General features: G+C 34.8%; 1 protein-coding gene across 3 annotated transcripts; it reads left to right on the top strand.

Moving 5' to 3' along the window:
• The first annotated feature begins 318 nt into the window (after nt 1-318).
• On the top strand, nt 319-24,974 carry LOC113232276 (abhydrolase domain-containing protein 2). 3 transcript variants are annotated; one of them, XM_026466956.1, is made up of 8 exons: nt 319-601; nt 4,731-4,915; nt 8,490-8,657; nt 21,969-22,152; nt 22,914-23,108; nt 23,211-23,365; nt 23,825-24,135; nt 24,896-24,974. In XM_026466956.1, the coding sequence occupies exons 1-7, from the start codon at nt 447-449 to the stop codon at nt 24,103-24,105; spliced, it is 1,323 nt and encodes a 440-aa protein (XP_026322741.1). In that variant the 5' UTR covers nt 319-446; the 3' UTR covers nt 24,106-24,135; nt 24,896-24,974. The 3 variants fall into 3 exon arrangements, with proteins under 3 accessions (XP_026322741.1, XP_026322735.1, XP_026322748.1); XM_026466950.1 differs by lacking the exon at nt 24,896-24,974 and having other exon boundaries at nt 23,825-24,869; XM_026466963.1 differs by lacking the exon at nt 24,896-24,974 and having other exon boundaries at nt 326-601; nt 4,731-4,903; nt 23,825-24,869.
• Nucleotides 24,975-25,238: the final 264 nt, after the last annotated feature.

Below are 25,238 nucleotides of genomic sequence, written 5' to 3'. Positions count from 1 at the left end.
TCCCCGAATTTGGGGATTTTAACCGTTATTTTTGGGGTTTTGAAGTATTGGCATTGGCAACGCTGTTAGAATGGTTACACGAGCTTGTTTCCATGGCCAGCAATAAATTTAAAAAAAGGTTACCAGCGCTTCCAATAGTATTATAATGTAGTCGCATAATGTCCAATCCACACTTAGTATTTTTATACTTCTTTATATTTCACCAATAAGAAAAAATAATTCTGCGGGTGCGGACTAGAAACTGACAGAATAAAAAAAAGCTATTTCGATTTTGATTGTCAGTCAAACATTCAGTCATTCAGTTTTGATCGTGTTGTAGCATCGTGTGCTTGTGTCTGTTTATATACAACTTCATTTGGAAGTTGTTAGGAAGTAGAAACACTTTTTTACTATGTAGATATTTGATAATAGCGACCAAGGCTGGGAATAAGGGCAGTTAACATAAAATGTCGACGGTTCTTTTAGCTGTCGTCGCTGTTATATTGTGTATACTTTTCCGAATTCTGAACGTGAACAGTCAGCCTCAAAAACCTGTGATTTTCGGAAGGGATAGGAGTTTTATCGAGAATATCCTATTTATTTCACCATTCCTGAGTGAACCGTAAGTAAACATTATAAATAAATGGTGATGTAGCTATTTTAATTGAACATTTTGAGATTCTTGATTCTATCATTTCCTTGAATCGAGTATGAATGATGTAGATGATGTCATACTTTTGGTAGGTAACAGTGCCATCGTCAAAAGGGTAAATATCTAACAGGTACCTCAGGTCAGGGCATTAGTTTTGCTTACATTACGATTACAAGAGCAATGGCTAGGTATTGAAATTATCTTTAAAATCAAATTACATGAGTGGTTTAGAATATGATTTCATATAGTTTCTTAAGTCCTAAACACGTCTTCAAGTAACAAGTCTATCAGCCATGGTTTAGCAGTAAATGAAGAAGACTTAAAGCTTCTATAGGCATCTGCAAGCCAGACCAACCTGTGTAAGAATATCACCAGCAAAGTAATACAAAAAATGCCTTGAATGTTCAACAACTCCATCATATTCAGTCAATTTTATCTTGCCTTATTTAGATTGTTAATATATTATGCACTTTCGTTTCTTGGATAAATAGCAAAGAGCTAAATAAGCTAAAATATTATAATTAGGTACATGCACTGACTGGGCAACAATTGGCATGTCAAGGTTATGGGCCCGAAATTGGTGTCATGAATTAACTTCTAAATTTATCAATGTGGTTTCTTTACTATGCTAATTTGAAATTAACAGTTTCTACATATTTTTGTTTAATCCACCAAATAACAAGTTCTGTAACATTGTAAAACATAATAGGTACTATATTGAATTTGTAAATCATTGCTGGCTATAATTTATTTACTAAACTCAAAGGTATTTATTATATTTATCTTATTCACTGTGTCTCTTTAAATCGTTTCCTTATTTGAGATTATACATCCATTCTCTGTAATGGGTGTTAAATTAAATTAATTTATAAATAATGAAAGCTTTATATTTGCTTGTATCATAAACTTATTTGTACTATTGCATTCTCATCTCATGTGCAAATGCAAAAAGTAAAACTTTATGTATGAACAGAGTGATAAAAATGTAATTGGAAAGTCAGGAAAATATATAAAAATGTGTAGTCAGAACTACACCATTATATGTGTACTTTGTGTTATACCTATAATATTGAAGATCATTATGATGACCTTTCTATGAAAAGAGAAGCCTGATCAAAGGGTAAAAACAACTGTTATGTCAATCATTCAATTAACTGTGATGTCAAATTGATGTAATCACTCAGTAATTAACATTATAAAAGTCAATAGTAACCTATCTAATCTTTGTACGTACTTAAATGATGTTCTGTGACTGATTCATTCCGGTGTTCAGTTTGCGCAAATTACCATTAATATAAAATCTAATCTGTAGATTAAAAATATCAAATATAATATCCTTCTATAACTAGACACAGCTGTGCTATGTATGACACACTAACCTTTGAACATTGTTTAAATGTTTAGTTACACAATATTTATGTACAATAATCAGTATTTATGTACAATTATTTATTTATGTAGATATACATTACGTAAAATGTCTTAATAGTTGTAAGTAATTTTCATTAGAGAATAAAACAAATTTATGTTAGTGCCTAAGTGTAAATTTAATAAGTAAAAAAACTTGTTGCTGTCACGAAATGTTCTATGATATTATGTAAACGTTGTATTTACCAAGCAAATCCATGATTTGGCATGAAAAACGGGATGACATTTGGTATAGCAATGCTTTATTATATAGATGACTTTTAATGTTTCAACATAGAACTGTGTATGTAAGGACTCTACACTAAGGAATAATATTCCACCACCTTTAAGACTTTTAAAATCTAAACGCACCTTCAAGGAAAAGGTAAAGGAACTTCTTCTTGACAGTCCAAAAAAAAGGGTATTTCACAGAGCTTTGCTTAGGTGGCGAAAATTTGCTGCATATCATCATCATCTTCAGCCTATTGCAGTCCAGTCCAGTCCTATTGCATATATTGTGTATTAAAACCATGATTAACCCACTAACAGTTTAATTTTCTTTTATATCTGTATTTCACTTGTTTATCTTAATTTTTCTTTTATATATTATACTCTTACTTAATATATAATTTGAATTAAATCACTAATATTTTAAATTTATTTTTTTAAACATATTTATATTATCTTCCTATTTATTTGGTTTCTATTCTAATTATTATTATATATTTAAATATAACTAAATGGAAAAATGACGTCAGCGAGCTGAATATCGTATCCGCGATTACCTCTAGGTTATAGCTGAAAATCAGCGGTTTGCTCTTGAGTAAACACCGACGCTGAGCTATGACCTTTTTGCACTGCTGCAGCACACGTACATAACTGGGTGTCTAGCAGTGCTGCGACTCTGCTGTTTTTGTTTATTTTTTGTTTTGTTTGTGTTTTTGTGTTTTTATTTTTTATTTTTTGCTGTTATGTACGTGTGAATGTAGTAACAAATAAACGTTTTATCTATCTATCTATCTATCTACACTCTACAATTTCTATATTCCATATAATTCATCTAATACATACATATATAAAAAACGTTACTACTATGTATCATGAGTGGATTGATAATATTAAATTGTTATCCTCTTATTAATTAATATAATCAGTATAATCACACATAAGTGTCTACATTATATATCCGAATGCTGCTTTTGGCGATATGTATGACGAGATTGTGATAAATTTAATTTGTTCTAGAAAAGTCCCATAGTATCGTCGATTCATTCTGTTGAATTCTTCAATACAATACAATGAACTGCTTAAGATAATTTTCAAAAAAACTAAATAAGTCGTCACTGTTTTATTGATTATATTATGATAATGCACGTGCAGAATACAATGAATTCTATGAAGGTGGTTTTCAAGGCTCACAAAAAACTCGTCACGTCGCTTGTTTAAAAACAGTAACTTCTTTTTGCGGTTTCTACGAGTGTCATACTTAATGTCGACAAACACTATTTCGGCACGGCCGTACTTCGACTACACATTAATTCTACGGAACACTGTCGAGTAAACACATATTCGACAGATCACTAGTCCGACAGAACAATGCTTCGACAACACAAACATTCGATAGGTCACTATTCCGACAGAACATGACATCGACAAATAACTGCTTAACTAGTTATTAATTATTTCTCAGACATATTTATGTATATGACTTAAAAATACAGAAAGCAAAGTGCCGAGAATAGCTTAAAAACCGAGACGAAAGATGTAGGACGATAGATTTACAAAGAATATTTGTTGTACTGAGAGACTACTTAGGGACCACTTCGTTCTTGAGCGGAATATCTCACATATATAAATATGTCTGAGAATAATTAATAATTAAAGCAGTTACTTGTCGGTTTCATATTCTGCCGGAATACTGACCTGTCGAATATTTGTGTTGTCGAAGCAGTGTTCTGTCAGATTAGTGACCTGTCGAATATGTGTTTTGTCGAAGTAGTGTTCCGTCGAATTAACGTGTCGCCGAAGTACTGTCGAGTCGAAATAGTGTTTGTCGAAATTAAGTATGACGCTCAGAAATCGCGTTCTTTGTTTTTAAGTCTTATACACAATGAGGACGAGATCTTATCTTTTGGATAGTACGTGTCGTCCACGTCATATAATTAACGCATTACGTACTTTTATATTTATTTATTTAGACACTATAACATTTCGCAAACCGTGTGCAATACTTAGTATTAATTTAATACTGTAACACTCTTTAGCTTGAAACAGATGACATTTATTGTGCACAACATTGAAATGAAATAAATTTAGTTAAATATCCTATTTAGAAATAAAAATTGACGTTTGTAAAATAAAAAAAAAGAGAAGTTCGAGGAAACCACAAATTAAAAGTCTACAAAAAATAAGCAAAATGAAATCATCTTAAATCTAGCTTTGAGACCTTCTAGACGCTATAAATGATTTTAAAGATTGGTGGAATATATTATTATCTACCTCAGTGCTAACTTTGATATAATTCCTGCACATGCTAAACAATGGATCATTGTACGACACGTCGTATGTTGTTAGTGGCACATAATAAAATTTTTGCGTGCGGTATCTTCCAACCATAATCCCAACCCGATCGGTATCAATACGTTTACAATCACAAAGATAATCTTAATGATCTTTGAACTTCTTCACGCAGGTACACGCCAACGAGATTATGGGGTTTTAGTGGTCATGTACAGACAATCTTACATAGCCTGATAGGGCGCGTAAGATGCCCATGGCCTATTGGAGGTCGTATATCACTAGTTCTACCTGATAGATCCACACTTACTTACGACCTTTATGAGCCTGTTGGATCCGAACACGAAGGTATAGTTAAAGGTTATTTCTTTTTATTTTTAAGGTTTCTAAAGTAAAAACATGAATAGATTATTATTATTAGATATAGAATAGATTATCTAAAAAGTATTTTTAATTGTATTTCTGACAGTCTTCCATTGAATTAAATATTGAGGAAATAAAGTCCTTCGTTCTTTTACTATATAAGTAAATTCGTTTTAGAAGTCGCATAGGTAACAGACACCTTACTGCTTGTTGCTGCTTTCTTTCATTTCTATATACAATTTACATTATATACCACGAAAGGGTTTTATATCCATTATAATTAAGCACTTCCACGCGTTGTTTTTACTTACTCGCTATGTACCATGTTATATGCATGCTTTCTCTTAAGTAAGTAAGTAGGTACTCTGCGCGTACGTTTGTGATTCAAGTCATCAAGTTTTGGAAACACTCACTTTTCCGTTCTTTTTTCATATAGAAGCACAATTTCTGTAATGTACACTTGAAACCTATTTTAACCATATCGGTGGTCCAAAGGTTGCATTGTGGGGCCTGGATGAGGAGGTCCCGGGTTCGATTGCCGGAACGACCAATTTGGGAAATTAATTTTTTTAAACTGGTTCTGGTTTGTAGGTACGTTCTAGGTAGTCCAGATTGAATTCCGTTGCTGGGGTACTCAAAGTTCAGGGAATTTCCCAGTTTGAGATCAGATGATTGGTGTGGTTATCTGACACGTATCTCGTCGCTTAAATGCTAAACGGCCCCATGTCAAAAGTTCACGTTCAAGTTTTTAACATTTTAATATTTTTTTATTCTTAAATGCCCATGTATTTATACTCAAAAGATGCGTATTTTAAGGCTCTATAAATTTGAAAACACAGACACAACTCACAAAAGAACTGTTTAGCTCAAAAGTTAGCCACGAAAGTGCAGAATGCCAAACAGGCATTTGCGTAATTCCGTTGTTTATAATGCTAAATCGCTAGGTGTCTTCGTGTAATATTAAACTTTAACCGTTTTTAAACACATTTTTGCAATAAAAACATTTTTGAATTTTGTATGATTCGGCGGTTTAGCATTTAAACGACAGTCGTATGAAATTTTTGTTAAATACCTAATAGAATTAGTCATAATATAATTAATACTGCCCTCGTAACGAAAAAAGGGCACTATGGGTACTTCATACCGCAGTTGTGCATTTTTTCAATCCGAGAGCAGAATAGGAATTCGCCATTCGCCAATAAGTTTCTATGAAGAACATTACACGAAAATATTGCGGCTGTTAGGTATCTGTTATGGATTTCTTATGTATACGGTCGATTCGTAACTAGACATACTCGTCGGCGGCGGCGTGAATGACGTAGATTTGGCGTGGTGCACTCGTAAATATTTCAGGTGTTAAAAAAACGCTAAAACCATTGACCTATGGCTAAAACATTGTTTATGTCAACCTTTGTACTAATTTTAGTTTTTGATTTTACTAACTTTAACCTTTAACAATTTATAGGCACTGTTAATAAAACTCATCAACTCAAAAATGTTCGTAAAATCGAACATGTAAAAATTAACGTTTCTTAATTTAAATCTGGTATGAGCAGAGTGTACAATAGACATTCCATAATTAGTTTATATAAGGAACTGGCAACATTTTATTGAAATATAGTGTATAATTAAGAAGCTGGTACTTCATTAAAATAAACAAATTTTCACTACGCCGATTTATACCAGTTAACTTCATCGGCGGCGGTGACGGCGCGATGCACATGTCTGGTCGGGTACATATTTACCAAAAAAGCAGCAAATTAAAAATGCATTGCCATCATCACCTTGTGTATGTGTTCTTCGAAAAGAAAACATTATACCTATGCAAAAATAGGTTTACGTAATAATTTATTGTTGTACAACAATATGAAATAAACAAATATTGTAACACTTGAGTCTGATGGATCAGAACAAAACTTTTGCTACCTAAATCACCAATCATACGGTACTTACTGTGTCGTTTTCATTACGTGGAATTGTTACCTTACGTTATGGTCAACATAATATAAAATATATTTAGATAATAATATGCGTATCACAATACGTAATAGATTTGATTACACAAAGTTGCCATTAAAGCCTTGGAATATCTAATGTACAGCATTGTGGTTTTAGTTCACATTATTTCGTAAGAACAAATTCAAGAAACTCACATTTACATTTTATTGCGAGTTTCAGTTCTGTCCAAATGTTATTTCTGAAGGTTTAGATAATATCAGAACTTAACTAAAATTGAATAATTTTCAGTACGGTGAAGGTGGCATTCAAAGAACTTCTTCTGTCCCAATGTTATTTCTGAAGGTTTAGATAATATCAGAACTTAACTAAAATTGAATAATTTTCAGTTCGGTGAAGGTGACATTCAAAGAACTGCACCTTCTGCTAGCTGCACCTTCATGTAACGGCAAAAGGCACGTTATAAAATTGTTTTTTTGGCTCATCACGCGGTTATCAAACTGTTATCATGCACCCTAGTAGCAGTAGCGCTCCTTGTGAAAGAGTTCATCCAGGGAAGTACTGCCACCTTACCTATTTCTGCCTCCACGTAGTACTGCGTTCCGATTTTGAAGGGAGCTGGTGAAATTACATATGGGACTTGTCAACTTACATCTCAGCGTGACAGATCTTTGCGCTTTAAAGCTCGGAGTGGCAGCAACTGCTATGGACAGGTGTGTCGCTTAGCACCAGGCCCACGACTTGTTCGTCCCGTCACTTGGTATCATAAAAAAGAAAAAAAACACTAGAGTAAAAGTAGGTGAAAGATTTTCACCTCTAAATTTTTGCGGTTACTGCGTGGTGGCTGTTAAGAATATAAGTTAATAATAATACACTCCAACAGTGCAAATTGCAAATTCAATTCATTTTAATTTAATGGTGCTAAGGTACCGCGACTTCGTTTAACAATATTCATTGCATTTCACTATTTCGTAGAGATGCGGTAATTGCTACGAATCCAAATTCAAATCTTTGGGGGTTGCATTGATCGACTCATCCTTTTGCCAGACAGAAAAAGGGAACGAAAATTCTCGCTTCTATATCAGATTATTAAACGATACTTTAGTGTAGGTTACTCTAGTTAAAATACATATAGCTTGTTTTCCCGTATATGGTAATGACGACTGCGGTCATCGAACTTTCAGACGTATATTGCAATATATAGTTAATTAAGTAGGTTAATGATTTAAGGTAGCCTGCTGCTTATTTCCCATTGCTTCTCTGTAGGTTCACTATGTTGTCGACCTCGATGGACCAACGGTTTCATTGTGGGCGCGAAATGAGGATGTCCGGGCTCGATTCCCGCTAGGACCAGTTTGGGGAAATAACCCTTTCTACATCGATTTTGGTCTGGGTGTTGTGGGTAGTGCCCCAGACTGAACTGTGTTGCTCTGGTACTCGTAGTGCAGGGAATTCCCTAGTTTGAGATCAGGTACTTGGTGTGGTTGTTTGGAACTTTATTATTATGGTGTGTGGTTCTCATTTTATATTTAAATAAAATGTTGCATGTAATATGTGTTTCAGTCCTTGAATCTAGAGTTTCCAGCAACTTTCTAATAATTGTTCTTATCCTCAGATGACGTAACGGTTGCAATATGTCCGGGCATCGGGAACACGTCGGAAAGCGTGTACATCCGTACCTACGTGCATTATTCCCAATGCCATGGGTATCGGTGCGCTGTGCTCAATCACATTGGCGCGCTGAACAGCGTTCCTGTCACTGGTTCTAGAATATTCTCTTACGGTGAGTCACTCTTCAGTTCACAACGGTTATACACGCGCCGAAAGATTTTGTCCTTGAAATTACACTCGCCTTCTTATCGTGTTTTCGGTCGATAATGTAAATTTTATATATCTAAGTACCAACATGTACAATTAATTAAAACACAAATGTGACGAACAGTAGTAATTATAAATTATTCGATTACCTAATTTAAAAAACCCTCTGTTAGCTACTTTATCCTGTTACAAATCACAATAAATATTTATCTTGAAGATAAATTTATCTATATTTAGATATATTTATCGTTGTGTCTACACACAACAGTGTTTTGTGTTAACGTGACAAAAGGATTCATATCACTTTTGAAATATATGATCATTTCGACATCATAAAAGTCGCAGATCACGTTGGTAGCTCGTGTCGGAATGGGCGGAAAGTTTAGAAGAAATTGAGTTTTGTCTATGTATGGACCTTGGACCAAAGATAGAATTAATACAAGTGGAACCGATTGTTATATTGTTGTGTATGTGATATTGTTACGAAACTATATACCTTAAATATATAATACAGAGGTAGAGGTATAGTAAAACATAATTTTGCACTTTATACCTACCTACTTGACATATGAAATTATGTACGTTACTGTTGCTTATTTACTCAATTAACTCATTATTCGCAATGGAGTGGCGTAAAACACTGCATAGTGCTGTTTACATTATTCTTTACAAATAGAATAATTAGCGTGCTTATTCATGTGAAGCATTTAGCAATTCGTGTAAACAGACGTTACGAGACGGCTGTCAGACTAATTTTCACAAGGTTACCTACTGAAACAAAATCACTAGATCGATCGATTCGCAACACATTCTGTGTTATCATTATTATGAAATTTATAAATTTAACTTTATTTATACAAGTGATTGCTGATTGCATAGAATAAATAATCCTATATTACTTCATAGATTAGTTTACCAGCGCAACGTTGCCTGTTTGGCGGTTTTCTACCTTTCTTTAGAAGGAAGACGGGCCCGCGCCGGTTTTGGCCCATGGGCTCAACACTGCTCTAGAAGTTCAAGAGTTATTTATTTTAGAAATTCCTACCAGTAAATTCTCACTAAACTCTGTTGTGTTTATAAATAAATAAAAAATACTGTGAACATTATCGCTCTCTTACGCGTGCCTCATTCGTTAAATGTATACAACAATGTCGTTCCAACAGTGACAATTGATAAATACCAATCGTCATAGTTAATAGGGTAGAATAAAATAACATATGATTCAAGATCGACGCGACGACGTTACGTTAAGATACGATATTGTATAGAACCTTGAAAGACCCTGTAATATCAAAACGGTCCCCGTAAAAAATGACATCACGCGCTATAGAATGGACGCATGCGTCATATATTAAACAGGATTGTGTCTATACCCTAACAGGCAGCCCGATGACTCAAGTTCGGGGAACATCATGAAAATGTTAAACGTTTGGTACTTTTTCTACTGATTACGGCATCACTTACAATAATCATATTTGGATACAAAATATTTCCTTTTGCATGGTCCTTAATTTTTATGCGATATATGGAGAATCTTGAATTCCTAAAAAACAGGTCTTGTAAGTACCTATTTAATCCTATAGGCAGGGCTGGGCAGTATTTGAATTACTTGTAATTGAAATACGTATTTAAAATACAAATACGTATTTTGTATTTCAATTATTCCCTAAAAATGTATTTTGTAATTAGTATTTCAATACCTGACCGTAATATATTTTGTAATTTGTATTTCAAATACTTTTGTTGTAAAATGCATTTCAACAAAGTACTTTTCAGCCTTTTATGTGACGTGCATAGATTTATATGATATTGAACTCAATAGTTATGTCAAAGACGTCAAAGTCATCTTTTCGCGGTTATAGCCTCTGAGTTTATAACTTAGGCTCAACTCACACTGGCGCAGAGTCGAAGCGTCGCGTCGCATCCTGTTTTTCAACTACAACGCCTGGCGACGCGCGATGACACTCGCATTAGTGCACCTGGATTAGTGTGGTTGGCTTCTGACGTAACTTCTGAAGTAACGCGCGGCGACGCGCGAACCCGCTCGACTGCAACCAAGCGTCGACGCTTGACTCCATATTTGCATAACACAAATTTGTACCTTAATACTGGGAAAATAGAGATGAATATGCTATTTGAATGATGAATATGAATACGAAAAACATGACGCGTCGCGACGCTTCAACTCTGCGCCAGTGTGAGTTGAGCCTTAGAGTAGTTTCTACTCGGACACTGGCAGAATTGTCCTTAGTGGGACAGAAGCTAAAAAAAAATTAAACCATTCAGGATTATAACGGCATTGTGAATTTGTGATTTTAGTGAACCATCTTTCTAATTTGTGTTATGAACGGCATTTACACGTATATAAAGTATTCGTCTTGTATGGAAACATTAATAATAATTGTACGTACTACGTGATTTGTAGTAGGTATGGTGGTATTGATTGATTTAACAGTTTTTTTTTTCAAGTAAAACTGAATAATTTAAAACTTTTTTTTCAATATATGTATTATGGAAGGAAAAGGCTTTGAAATTGTTGGTTTCCACATGTCACGACAGGTATATTAATAAAGTATTTTGTAATTTGTATTTGTATTTTAAATACATTCCATGGAAGTATTTTGTATTTCAAATTCACCTCAAGAAAGTATTTGATATTTCGTATTTTAAATACATATAAGGAAGTATTTTGTATTTCAATTAAGACGTAGCATGTGTTTTGCCCAGTCCTGCACAGGTATTCTCTACATGCACCCCATTAAGTGTCGTATTCTAGAACTCTACTCAATACTCAACGTGACGTGAATATTGCAGTGAGCACTGAAAATCATACTCAAGTCCCTGCCATTAGGGTCGTATTTCCAGTGCTTGTGTTTCCAGTGCAATCCTGACTTGAGTATTGAGTAGAGTTCTGGAATACGACCCTAAGAGCAGTGGTGCCACACGGGGCGTTGCGACGATGTTGCGTTGTGACGTCGCCTTGGGACTACAACATAAATCAGACTGTGTGACGACGTGTCACACGGTGCGGCCACCGCAAGCAACTTAAGGCTGGAACAAGTGCCAGATTGACGAATTAGGCTCTTTTAAAATTAAATTCCTGATAATAATAATAGTCCAGTAATCACAAAAAAATATGTGACTACTTCTTAGTCCTTAAGTAATTGAATGTATTGAGCAAAACTACAATTTATTAAGCTCTTTTTACGAAATGAAATTTAAAGTTACGTCCTTCAAATTGAATAAAAAGGAATTTCTCTTTCCATGCAAACATCCGTTGTTTATAAAATTTACACGAAAAAATAGATAATTTATTTTCAAACAGAATGTATTGTTCACTTTTTTTTTAACTTATATAGTTCATAAGTTAAGTGTTATTATTTAAAAAAATCCTTCCCACTCGCGAGGTCTGCGCAGCACTACGCTCAGTCGCCTTTCAGGCTTTGTGACGGGTGGACTGCGCGTGTGTTTTTGGAGCGGGTTTATGCCACAAAAAGTTGCTGTTTTTAATTAATTTCACTTGTGTTTGTGTTAAATTTAATTTGTATTTGAATTTGGTTTTTTTTTGTATTTTAGATTTTATAAATTAGTTATTTCGTTATATTTACATTGCATCTTTTTAAATAACTACCAAAGACTAGACAATATAGATATGCCGAAATAAAAAATAAATCTAAGTGTGGAATTTGTACAATATACATGCAAATAATATGGCACTGGCTGAGAAGGTTTAGGTGTTCTAGAAGAAAAGGGACCAAGAGTTACGGACTACACTCCGCGGCACTACCCAGAACACCTAGGCCAAAACCATTTTAGAAAAGTTTCATTTCCCAAATTGGTTCTACCGGAAATCGATCCCGGGACCAAGAGTTACGGAATACACTCCGCGTCACTACCCACAATACCTAGGCCAAAACCATTTTAGAAAAGCTCAATTCTTTTCTCTTGCGAACCTTCTCATGCGTACTTTATGTAAAATCTACAAATCGCTACACGACCACACACACAGCATATTCTCGTGAGAAGAAATATTCCGTCTGTTTAACACATTTGAAGTTCTACATTGTATTGCTATTTCAAAAGTTCGCCCTAAGCAGTCCGATGTCGCTCAGCCAATGTTTGCTTTTCAAAGAAATATACCTTATTGTTGAGAAGCCTAGTCACACTTTGTAGTGCCCGTGGTGGCACAAGCTGGTTGACGTCACGCTGCGCCGCGCTGCACCGCGGGACACAAAGACATACCCACATTATTTAGTAGAAATGAAACTATACTGCATTGTATTTCCGCCCACCGCCGCTTGCTGCACTTTGTTTGAAAGAAAATAGAAAACAAAGAAAATAAAACCACCACTGATCCAGAAAATATCGCAAATATTTGCTCTCGTGACGACGAACCCATGCTTCAATCAGAAAATAGCATTCCAACTTCAATTAAACTACTTGTTCTCGCCGTTTAGATTTTGACGCTTTTTAATGTTAAGAGCCTATACTACCTCAAATGGCTTAGGAAAATCCTCTGTTACGCCGAAAATACTGCAGCATTAATTTTGAAATAAATATATGGTAAAGTTGAGCAATAATGTTAAGTCCTATGTTTGGCGAAAACACGATTGCATAAAATTTTCTCGATAGAAAAAAATCCCCAAGTTACCTCTAAACTGAACAATAAACCGCTGGCAATCATAAAATACTTCAAATTAGATCATGAAACTTTTTATACTTACTTAATTAACTATAAAGCAGGTCTTATGTTATTTACTTTTTTGAATTTCCTCCCCAATTAAATAACATATAATATAAGCCTTATTAAAGTTGGTTCCCTGCCACGCGCCACCCGCGCTTAGTCCTGCTCCGGCTTTCGTACGGGATGGTTGTGTCATTTTGCACTCAGGACACATTACGCGACGTAAACTAACAATATTGAATTGCGTGAGTTTTTAGTGTTTGCGTAATGGGAAATAGCCGTAATAAAAATAAGAAGCGACGGGGTTGGCGTAAAGAAGCAGGCAAACATATGATCGAAATGAAGTAAGTATCTACCGACGTATCTATTTACAGTATTAGTGAAGTGACATACTATGTATAGTGACGTTTATAAAAAAATTTAATTACCTAAATAGGTTTGTTTTTGTTTTGACGCAACAAAATATAGTTTTTATATTTTTATAACTCCAAAACTTATTTCTCCGATTGCTACTGAAAAAGACGGTGCAATTACAAACTCAAGTCTTCATAACTATTTGTTGGCCATAACGCCCATTAGATAATAATAAATGTTCCGTGCGGTAATCGAACCCGGCCCCGAATTGCAGCATGTACGGTCAGTACCTACACTAGCTGCAAAAACCAAACTATTGCTTGCTTCACACACAATCGGACGTGCGGCGCTAGGTAGCTATGCATGTTGTAAAATACATAAAAAATATGAACTTACTGGGCGTACTATAGTAGATTAGCTAAATAATAAATATGATGATCTTTCCAGACGACGTCGATTACACACTACTGAAGATGATGTTGATAAAGAGAATATTCCAGAAAATTCGTGAGTATCTGCTACCTATAAATATTTATGCACGTAACTTATCTGTTATTGAAACACACAGCCACAGATTAGTAATTAGTTACTACGTTACAGCTTTAAAATAAGGTATAATAAAAGCAATATATTTCCAGTATAAGCTGATCTCGCATTGTATAGGCATTCCGCACAATGGGAGGTCAGCTTATACTGGAAATTACAGTTTCATATATGTAGCCATGCGTACCCCCGCACCAGTATTTCTATAATAAACGTACGTACACAATAATAATAATTATTTAGCTATATGATTATGCAATTATGATTTTATGGACGATTTCGTCTTTTATTATTGCACAATTTTAGGGTTCCTTAGCGAAATGATAAACAAATAATGTAAGGTATATCGGCCAGTATTATTATACCAGCCACTTGTGATTGTTACAGGACCCAAATACTTCCGATAGAAGTAGAAATACATTCAGACGCAACAAATGTTCATACATTACAAAATATTGAATTGTAAGTATCATACGTATTCATCAAGATATTTTTTTCTGTGCTTTGTTACATGGCATTACCGTTTTGTACTAACGCGTAACGGATTGGCGAGTTCACACACTTTTCATGTTGTTGTACTTTTTAGGGTTCCGTATTGTTATTCATGTTGATATAATTATGCTTTCAGGAGTAAGTACTTTTATAATGAATGTTGCGTTTTCTTGCAGATCACAAGTACCACCTGAAGACACAAGTTGTTCACTGAATACATATAGTGACGAAAGAATATTGGATCCGTAAGCTATTTAATAATAATACTCTTGATTTTATTAGTGACTAGCTTGACTTTGCTCGTGACGTGTTTTGTGATCCAGGATAAAAAGTAGCCTATACCCGTTTCCAGGCCATGGTCTTTTCATGTGCTAAATTTTATGCAAATCCGTTCAGTTACTTTAACGTGACAAACAAACAAACTCACATTGCACATTTATATTATTAGTTAGGAAGTGAAGATTATAATTTCTTAATTCTTATACTAAAAAAAACTTTTCTTTTCAGATATTCACATAATCTTCCGCAATACGGTACACCAGATGATGAATGTGATGATGATACTAATTGGTAAGGGCTAGATTTTTTATATGAGAATTTTTATGTGTATCATGTATGTTATTCAGTATACCAAGAATTCCTAAAAAAAATATTCTGGTGGTTTCAGGTGCGAAGTGAGTTTTAATAACCCTGTGGAAGATAAAAACTGTTTTCGTGTAGAAGGGCGGAGAATGATTGATGTAGAATATTTTTATAGACGACTTCAAGAAATATCCAATCATAATCAGGCATTCGGATGTACATTGAGCAACGTTCACATTATATCAGAAAAAAGAAAAGGTCTGCTCTCCAAATATAAATTAGCTTGCAATATGTGTAATCTAATATTCTATCTTGATTCTGAGCCGAAATCAGACCTAGATTTAAACAAATCTGCAACATCTGGTATCATATCTTCTGGAATTGGCTATTCCCAATTTAGTGAATTATGTGCATCGATGGATTGTCCATATTTCTCTCAAAAGCACTATGTTAAAGTCCAAAATGAAATATATGATGACTGGCGAAAAACTGCTATAATTACTATGGAGGCAGCTGCAGCAAGGGAACGAGATGCGGCTATTGCAGAAGGGCGAGTAAAAAATGGCCTTGCTTGCATAGATGTGATTGCAGATGGTGTCTGGAGTAAACGTTCTTTCAACACAAATTTTTCAGCCCTATCTGGAGCTGCCGCTATAATTGGCAAAAGGTTCGGTGAGGTTTTGTTCATCGGAGTAAAGAACAAATACTGCGGCATATGTGCCCGAGCTGAAAGTAAAGGTATCAGTTCAGGCGACCATGTATGCTATAAAAATTATAGCGGTCCTTCTACCGGTATGGAGTCTGAGATATTGTTAGAGGGGTTTAAACAGTCCATTCCCATGCATAACCTTATATACGAACGTATGGTGGCAGACGGCGACTCGAGCACATACAAAAAAATTTTGGAAGGACGTCCATATCCCAATTGTACCGTAGAAAAAATAGAATGCAAAAATCACATTTTCAGAAACATGTGTAAAAAGCTAAAGAACATAACTACAGAAACCAAATATCCTTCAAATTTAAGAAAAAAAATTACTACTCAAAGAATCCTAGCTATCCGTAAAGTCATTTGCTCATCCATAACTGAACATATTTCCAAAGACGCCACCTTTGACATAAAAGTAAGTAACCTATTTACAGACATCTTGAATTCATACAACCATGCATTCGGAAATCACGAAAACTGCCAACCCTATTATTGTACTAGCCAAAACAATAGTGAAGACTTAACTTTAATTTTGAAGACGTGTGCTATATGGCATAGAATTAAATTTGTGGTTAACACTGTGGCAGCTAAGGCTCGAAGTCTTATGCACAACAGTGACAGCAATAGAGTAGAGTCTTTCAACAGTATAATTGCTAAATTTGTTGGTGGGAAACGCATTAACTTTTCATTACGTCGGGGCTATGATGCAAGATGCAACGCTGCCGTGGTATCATTTAACACAAAGCGCCCACTTACCACTGTACACAGAGCGATTTTGGGGAGAAGTCCCAGGTCGCTAGTGAAGAAATTAGAGGAGAAGCGCTCAAAACAAAGACAAAGAGCATCGACATATAGTAAAAAAAAATGTAGAAAACTATTTTTAAAAACAAAAGATAAAGATTATGGTGAAAACTGTGAAAAGCCAGACATGACAAGTCTGGAGTACAATCGCATCAAAGAGGATTTTTTGAAAAGTTTGCCCAGTTCAGAAGAAGATCGAAGACAAGTAGAAAAGTCGACAATTCTACAAAGAGAGTCAAGTGAGTGGTTAGAGCTCAGAAGAAAACTTCTAACGGCATCAAATTTTTCCAAAATTGTAAATAAGCGACAAAACTCAAGTGTGAAAAATTTAGTAAAAAATCTTATATATCCAAAAAATCTAAGTCATGTCCCATCTCTGAAACATGGTATAGAACATGAAGCAACGGCAACAGAGCAAATAGCATTACAATTAAACATTCAAATAGAGCCTTGTGGTCTCTTCATAGATAAAAACTTGCCTTTTCTAGGTGCAACTCCAGATGGAATAGTGGGAGAAGACACAATCATTGAAATCAAGTGTCCTATAACAGCATTTAAAACATCTTTGGAAGAATCTATAGAGAAGAAAAAAGTGAAGTTTTGGAAAAAAACAAAAAACGGACTTGTCATAAATAAAAAACATCCTTGGTACATACAAGTACAGGGACAACTTCATATAACTGGTAGGCAAAAATGTATTTTCGGAGTATGGTCTGGATGCGACAAAGACGTTAAAGTTGAAATTATAGAGAGAGATGACCAATATTGGCAAGAAATGGAACCAAAATTAGTACAGTTTTATATGACATGCATGTTGCCTGAGCTATGCGATCCCAGACATGTTCGAAATATGCCAATAAGAGATTTAAGCGAATTAAATATTATGTAATTTTGACAATGTGTAATAACTTATGGTAAAAACCATATCTACCCTACCTACCTACCTATATACTTACTTATCCTACATCCTTGCCTACCTACCTACGTATATAACTACATACCTACCTAAGTATACTACTTACGTACCTACCTACTAATAGATAACAAGAAAACGCATCATATTTTTCACATATTTGTATAGCTACGTAACCTACTTATCTACATACTTACTTACCTATCTAATTTCATAGTCATACAAACCATGCCTTGAGAATCCCGAATAAAACAAAAAACGATATCCAATATGTTGCAGTCCTTCGGAAGTTATGTGCAGTCATACATTTCGGTGATTTATTTTGAAATTTGTATAATGGCAAAGCGTTTTACTACCACGCCAATGTACCCACAGAACCCTGACTGCAATGGTGACTCGCACTTGATTAGTTTTTTGTAACAGTAGAATTTATGCAGTGACTCAGAATCGGTTTAAAAAAATCTTATAGGTATAATAATAATATAGATACATTTAGACCTACTACATACAAAAACGGCTGTCAAAAATACGTACAAGGAGAAAATTATAAAACTCAAACGTACTACAAAAGCAATGTGCGGAACCCTCACCGTAACGTTGGCTCGTCTATTATTTTGTAGCAAATTTCCAGTATAAGTTGATCTCGCATTGTATAGGCTTTCAGTACAATGAGGGGTCAGTTTATACTGGAAAATTTAGCTTGATAAGCAACTGTTAGTAGGTACATTGAAATTCTTGCCGGGGTCGTGGTACTGTCCAAAAGGGCTATTGAGGGTACACCGTGGATTTTAGTCAGTAAGAGTCTGACAGTCCCGTCCGCTCCACTCAGGGTGGGAGGATTTTACCATAATAAAAAAGTAGGTAAGTACATTGAAAGTGATACCTAATTATAAAAGTTTATTTTGATAATATTGACTTATTATTAATAATTTTATTACTTTAGAAGTTTAATACTTGTCCCATAAATAAAGTAGGTAGTTTAGTCTACCAAAATTGCATCGTACTCGTGGTGTGCCCGCGTGACCGCGAGCAGCAGTGTGCGAGCGAGATAAAGAGTTAGGCGGCGCGGTGAAGTGGGGGCGAAATTAGAATTTGAGCTGAGGTTGTATAGGCCCTTAACAATATAGTTAATAAAGTACCTATTTTAATGTATATTTATTTAACCTCGCGCAAAGTATCGTTATACTGTACTGTGTACTTCTTATTGTTGGCATTTCCACCAGCTAAAAACAAATTAGTCGTATTGGTCGTAATCACTTTTTTTTTATTATTTTTCATCTAAGTGTTTATTTACGTATTGTATAAAACAAATTGAATAAATAATACATAAAAGTCATACTTTCAATGACGCATAATAAATTAGTAAATATTGACGTTTGTTAAATGCATTTAAAATACATATATCGAACAAAAGTATTTGTTTTAATTTTACTACTCTTTTCTACTTCTCCTTTATAGTTGTAGTAGTATAAATAGTAATATTAGTAGTAGTATTGATAGGATGTTACGATCGAATCATTGCACGATTTACGTAATACTTTCACTATTTACTACTTACACTATTTCACTATTACGATTTTGACCATAAAATATTATGTAATGTTTATTTTTACGATGGTTTATTCTCGAATGTCTCTGAGGGAACAACAACGTAGGTATAGATTGCAAAAAACTTCTAATTTACAATTCTTTCAAAATCAAAATCTTTATTTGACTTTGTGTAAGTACAAGCGAGTGGTCGATAGATATCGTATGAAATTGTTACTACTGCTTAGAGGTCAAATCGTCAAAATTATTCGCTACTGTTGCAGCCTTATTGCGACAATACACGTCCGTTTTTTCCATCCGATAGTCTGATCCGACTACCGGAAGGCGCTCGTAACATATAATTAAATGAACACTCAATACACGTACACGTACACGTAACGTGGCGGCCGAGTCGGAAATAGCGTCCGATTTTATTACCGATCCGATTGTCTGAAGGCGTGCTCTCTATACTTTTGCCGGGAGACGAAATACACGTCCGATTCTTCCCCCCGATTTGCAGCGTTGCCAATGCAAATTACTCAAAATCCTCAAAAATATTTCCATTCCCACATGTAATCATATTTATTCATTCTCAGTATTTATTATATTATTATTGCTACGCTTAAAAATATATCAAATAATTAAGAAAGTCAAAATGTACCCATCTATTACATATACGTTATGCCATAATTAGAAATAAACTCAACAAGTTGAATTAAGTTTAAACCTTACTAATTAAGCTTGACGAGTGGCAAGTTGTGGTATTAAGGTCTACCTATACATATCCGGGCCGTGCCTGGGACGTGGACGGGCCGTGCTCCGTCAGGGGCTCAAAAAATATCGTTGCGTTTATTCTGTATGAACTTGTTCACACATGTCCGTGTCCGGGCCGGCGCCGGGATGGGCCCGCAGTTTATACAAACTAGCACGCCCCGTCCACGTCCCGGACACGGCCCTGATGTGTGTGGATAGTCCTTTAAAATACCTACTGCTCGGCTTTGTTCGGCAACAGCTGTATTCTTTTTTCACACCGGGGACCGGTCAAAACGAGGACTACTATTTAAGAGCTAGGCTCTTGTCGGTGACTGATAATAGTAGTAACTTTACAATTCAAGACAAAGTGATTCTAATCCTACTGGATAATTTTATACATATAAGCGGTTTAGTAATAATTCTATATAAATGTTGTTATATAAGCAGCGCATGTGCGATGTTGAAAAAATATCAATATCTTTTATAAACACAAATAAATAGTGTTTTTATCAGTGATCATCAATGTAACAAAAATATTATGATAAAATTCTAGAAAGTGAGGGCATTTTCTCCAAATGGCGTAATCCAAACATAATCCCCAAACGCGTTGTTGAGTTGAAATTCCCTGTATTTGGGGAATTCCCCATAAATTGGCAACACTGCAGTTAGTTCAGAAAAAGTCTACGTAAGAATTGGACGCATATCGCACGTGTATTGAGTGAATCCGATCCGATAGTCGAATCCGACCATCAGACGCGAAATCGGACGTGTATTACTACACTTTAAAGCGATGCCACACGGGTATTGCCTCGTCGCAAACGCTATGATTTCAACGTGGCGATGGCGCGCCATATCAACGCACCGTGTGTGTGTGTGTGTCATTCCGATTTATATCTGTGTAACGCAACGCAATGCATCGTGTAGCATCGCTCTTAGTACGCTGAAATCACCCAACGCCGCCAGTGTGGCATCGCTCTATAAATTGTCAATAATATTTCTTAGGTTTGTCAATAAGTTCTTAGGCTTTCGCGATTGCTTCATATTGAAACTGAAACTATTTTTTCAAATTTTAATCGCATAATTATATTTGTTTTTCAAACAAACCGTTTTGGGTGGGCTGTTTACGGTCACGACTTACAAAAAAAATAATTGTTTCACTTCCAAAATTAAAACAAGTATACAAAATAGGTCTTACTAATAATTTGAAATTACTAGTAACGTACAGACTCGTTTACGACTAATTGTATATAACACGAGAACGTTTTCTTAAACAGCTGTAATACAGTCGTACAAGGTCGAGTTGACGCTCAAGATTCAAGTTTAAACCTATGTCGCTTGTGGTAAAAACCAACGACGGTCGAAAATGTCAAGTTTCATGTGCCTTTGAATGAGAATGTACCCGTGATTTAGATAGACGATTATTTGGTAGTAAACGTAACAACAAAAACCTAAGCATTGCTTGAATTAATCATTTTGTTACTATACAACCATTATATACAATAAATATAATATATATATATATATATATATATATATATATAGATAGATAGATAGATAGAGAGAGAGGGAGACCCGTTAAAGAAGTTGCAGTAGGTAGGTTAGATTTAAGAATCGCTGAACATTTTTATTATGAATAATAAGATAAAAGCAATAAGATAATACATGAAACAAAGTACAGTTTTGTAAAGAAACCATGACAATACATACCTAAAGATGAATGAGTAATGCCGAATGGCATCATAATATCTACGTAAAAATAACGTATTTGGTATATTCGAGATGCTTCTTGGGTTATCTTTGCTTGTAATATTGTCTTTAAGAAAATTTTGTAGGCAAAATTATAATAATATACTTATGTCAATATACTGTCTAACGTGTAACATTATAATCAAATTAAGATGAGTTTAACTTTTTTCAGGTCACACCGATGACTACAACTACATGATTGAAAATTTACTTGATAGATATCCCAACACCAAGTTAATTCTAGTTGGATTTAGCCTCGGCGGAAATTTGATTACGAAATACTTAGGTGAGGACAGGAAGAGGTCGCCCAATATAATAGGAGGCATTTCCATATGTCAGGGATACACTGCTATTGAGTAAGTATCTTGGTGCTTTTAATTCCTACTTATTAACTAAGAACAGGTTGACATGGAATTATTGGCATAAAATTATTTATGTCAATGATTCGGTATGGATTAGTCTGGACTTATTATTATTATACATAAATGTATAGTAATTGAACACCTTCTCATGAAGAATGTATGGAATGGTGATAGATAATTTATCATGATAATCGTGATGTTTTATATCGTACATTTCTTTATCGATTCTGTCTACGTTATACCTTTTTTAAGAACTCACAGTTAGTCATACACTTAAAAAACAAGTTGCAAATTGCGCTATAACGTTATTTACATAGCATTAAAATTTTCATTTTAAAATCATTTGTTTACCATTAGGTTTTTGCGACTATAGGTACGGTTACTCGATTATAATATGAATATTAATAAATATTAGACAACATCACATACATTGTTCTGATCCCAAAGTAAGTACCTAAAGCACTAGTGTTATGGAAATCGGAAACACACAAACACCCAGACCCGAGACAATATAGAAAAGTTAGTTCCTACACTGACTCGGCCGGGAATTGAACCCGGGACCTCACAGAGATGGCGACACTATGAAAACCGGTGTGCAAGCATCAATTTATATGTATAGTGACATTAAAATAAGTTAATAAGTAGATATTTTTTATTTTTGATACTCGATTATCGCTAAAATAAAGCACGACGTATTTCCTACACATTTTGCACAGTAATAGACGGTTATTCATAACTATGGTATTTACTTTCAGCACGATGGTGTATCTACTGCAATGGCAAAATTTCCGCCGCTTCTACCTCTACATAATGACTGATAACTACCGTAACATAATTACTAGGCACAAGAGAATGCTTCTAAACCCCGAGATGAAGAATCGATATTCGCTGGACGAAAATATGATTGTCTCGGCTGGTACTTTGCCAGACTTGGATGAAGCTTATTCCAGGTATGTCATTAATGCTAAATTATTTTGAATAAGACAATTTTTATTGTTCTACCGTTTTTAGGATTTATGCAAAAAGGCAAACTATACGCGATATATTTTCAGGCGTGTGTATGGATTCGACTCAGTAGCAGATCTGTATAAATGGAGTTCATCTGCGTTCTACCTGCATAATATTAAAACACCAATGATATTTATAAATGCTCGCGACGACCCTATCGTTCCGGAACCTTTACTTCCACTCATAAGAGAATTTGTCAGTAAGTATCCATCCTTTTATTAAACGGCAGAAGTGTTAACATCCGTTTGCTATCTTAAAGTAATTGGTTCAATTCTATATATTAGTACGTTCCTCTAATCGATATGCTATAGTGGGAATTATAAAAAAATCGATTCGAACAGCTATTACCATACATACCACAAGTGCTCAACTATTAATCAGCACAACCATATTAAATATTTATCACGTATCGTCACCTTGATTCTCAAGTTCAAGGTAATCGCGTAGTTAAATGGTTTTTGAAATTGTACGTGTATCGTTATGATATCATAACTGATAACGTAGAACGTAGTCACACTTCTCGACAGCATCAGTCACACTTTGCGACAGCATCACTAAAAACCTATTGTTTTCTATTTGTAAATAGGTGTGATAATCAAAGTTAACTGCTGTGAATAAATACAGAGAAATGCGTCCATATTCATGGTTATACTTGCAGGTTCACACGACAAATCGATGTACTTGGAATTGGCGCATGGTGGTCATCTAGGTTTCTACGAAGGAGGTCTTGTATACGCAAATCCAGTGAACTGGCTGGATCGAGCGCTGGTCGGGTTGGCTGGCGGACTCCTAATGGCGCATAATAAATGCTCGCAAAAGGATGTTATGGTAACCGTTACGGATACCATTTCAGACGACGAACCCGATCTCATCAAATCCACGACCATCGTGTATAGAGATCCACTAGACAAACCTATTAATGTATTCACGCATAACTAGCGAATCCTTGTCGTAGGGGAGTAGAGTTAAATTTTCCAGTATCCAATAGTATAGACTGTTATGTATTAAAACATTAATTAATGCGGGTTCAGCGCGTGTTCAATTAAAATTTGACAAATTAGCCAGTTTTTATTGAATACAGTGCCTTAAAATGTGCTAACAAACATTATTAAATATTGTGGCCTACCTTAAAAGGTGTTAGCAAGGTTCCTTTTGTTGCCTTAAATTACAGAAAAGTCAGGAGCCTAATTTTTTTACAGAAGTAGTATTAAATACACGTTGTAAATAATTAAACACTGCATTTTACCACTACTTACTTATTTCTTCGGCCGCAATGTTGTACTAGGAGGACTATACTGTACGGAGTTTGTGATATTTTTTCTTTGACCAATTATTTTATATTTCAACATAATTAATATGTGTTAGCATTTATTTATGTTTTGTGTTTTTATATTATGGATGATTTCAAGTACAAAATTGTGAATTGAAGTTGCTTAAGTCTTGCAGCTCTTACACGATGAAAGCGCGGGTATGGAAGCGGCAAAATTAAACACTTTTTTTAGTATTGAATCGCGTCTACATGTTACAATGAACGAGCGGGTGCGGCAAGATAGCGCCTTATGAATGTACTCCTTAATTGTAAATAGGGCCTTATACAGATTCCTAACATTTCGACAATTAAAGGGAATAAAGCGATAATATCCAAATCTAAATTTTACAGAACCAAAAAACAGTAATATTGTCTTCGTCTCTCGTATTAACAACCAAAGTGAAGACAATGGATGCGTAAATATATATTGTGAATAATGTATTATGAAGGAAATCCATGAAAAATCGCTGACGAATATGGTTCTTGATTATTTTGAAAAGTGGTTTTACGGCTTTAAAACAAGTCGGCAGTTTAGGTAATTTACACATACATTTTCAAAGCATTGTTTGTAAAAGATTTGGGTAATAGTATTTTGTAATCTAATTTTTCCGGTGAATATAAAAGCATTTTCTTTATATATATGTAACTGTCTGTCCCTCAAGAAATTAAAAATAATAATAATAATTTCAGAGCATTGCTGTGATTCCGGTAATGTTTTAAAACGTTATTACACCATCGATCGTTTTGTGAACAAAACAAGACA

Source organism: Hyposmocoma kahamanoa, unplaced genomic scaffold (assembly GCF_003589595.1).
Source record: "Hyposmocoma kahamanoa isolate Upper Pololo Valley unplaced genomic scaffold, ASM358959v1 102, whole genome shotgun sequence".
Classification (NCBI taxonomy): domain Eukaryota; kingdom Metazoa; phylum Arthropoda; class Insecta; order Lepidoptera; family Cosmopterigidae; genus Hyposmocoma; species Hyposmocoma kahamanoa.
Note: the sequence above shows the minus strand (reverse complement) of the source record. Positions and strands in the feature narration are given on the sequence as shown.

What these genes read in the sequence shown, in the direction of transcription:
- LOC113232276 (XM_026466956.1), top strand. Translation starts at nt 447, where the DNA reads ATGTCGACGGTTCTTTTAGCTGTCGTCGCTGTTATATTGTGTATACTT. An exon ending in TTGGATGAAGCTTATTCCAG is followed by an intron (nt 23,109 to 23,210) that starts GTATGTCATTAA and finishes ATATATTTTCAG; the next exon opens with GCGTGTGTATGGATTCGACT. An exon ending in ACTCATAAGAGAATTTGTCA is followed by an intron (nt 23,366 to 23,824) that starts GTAAGTATCCAT and finishes TTATACTTGCAG; the next exon opens with GTTCACACGACAAATCGATG.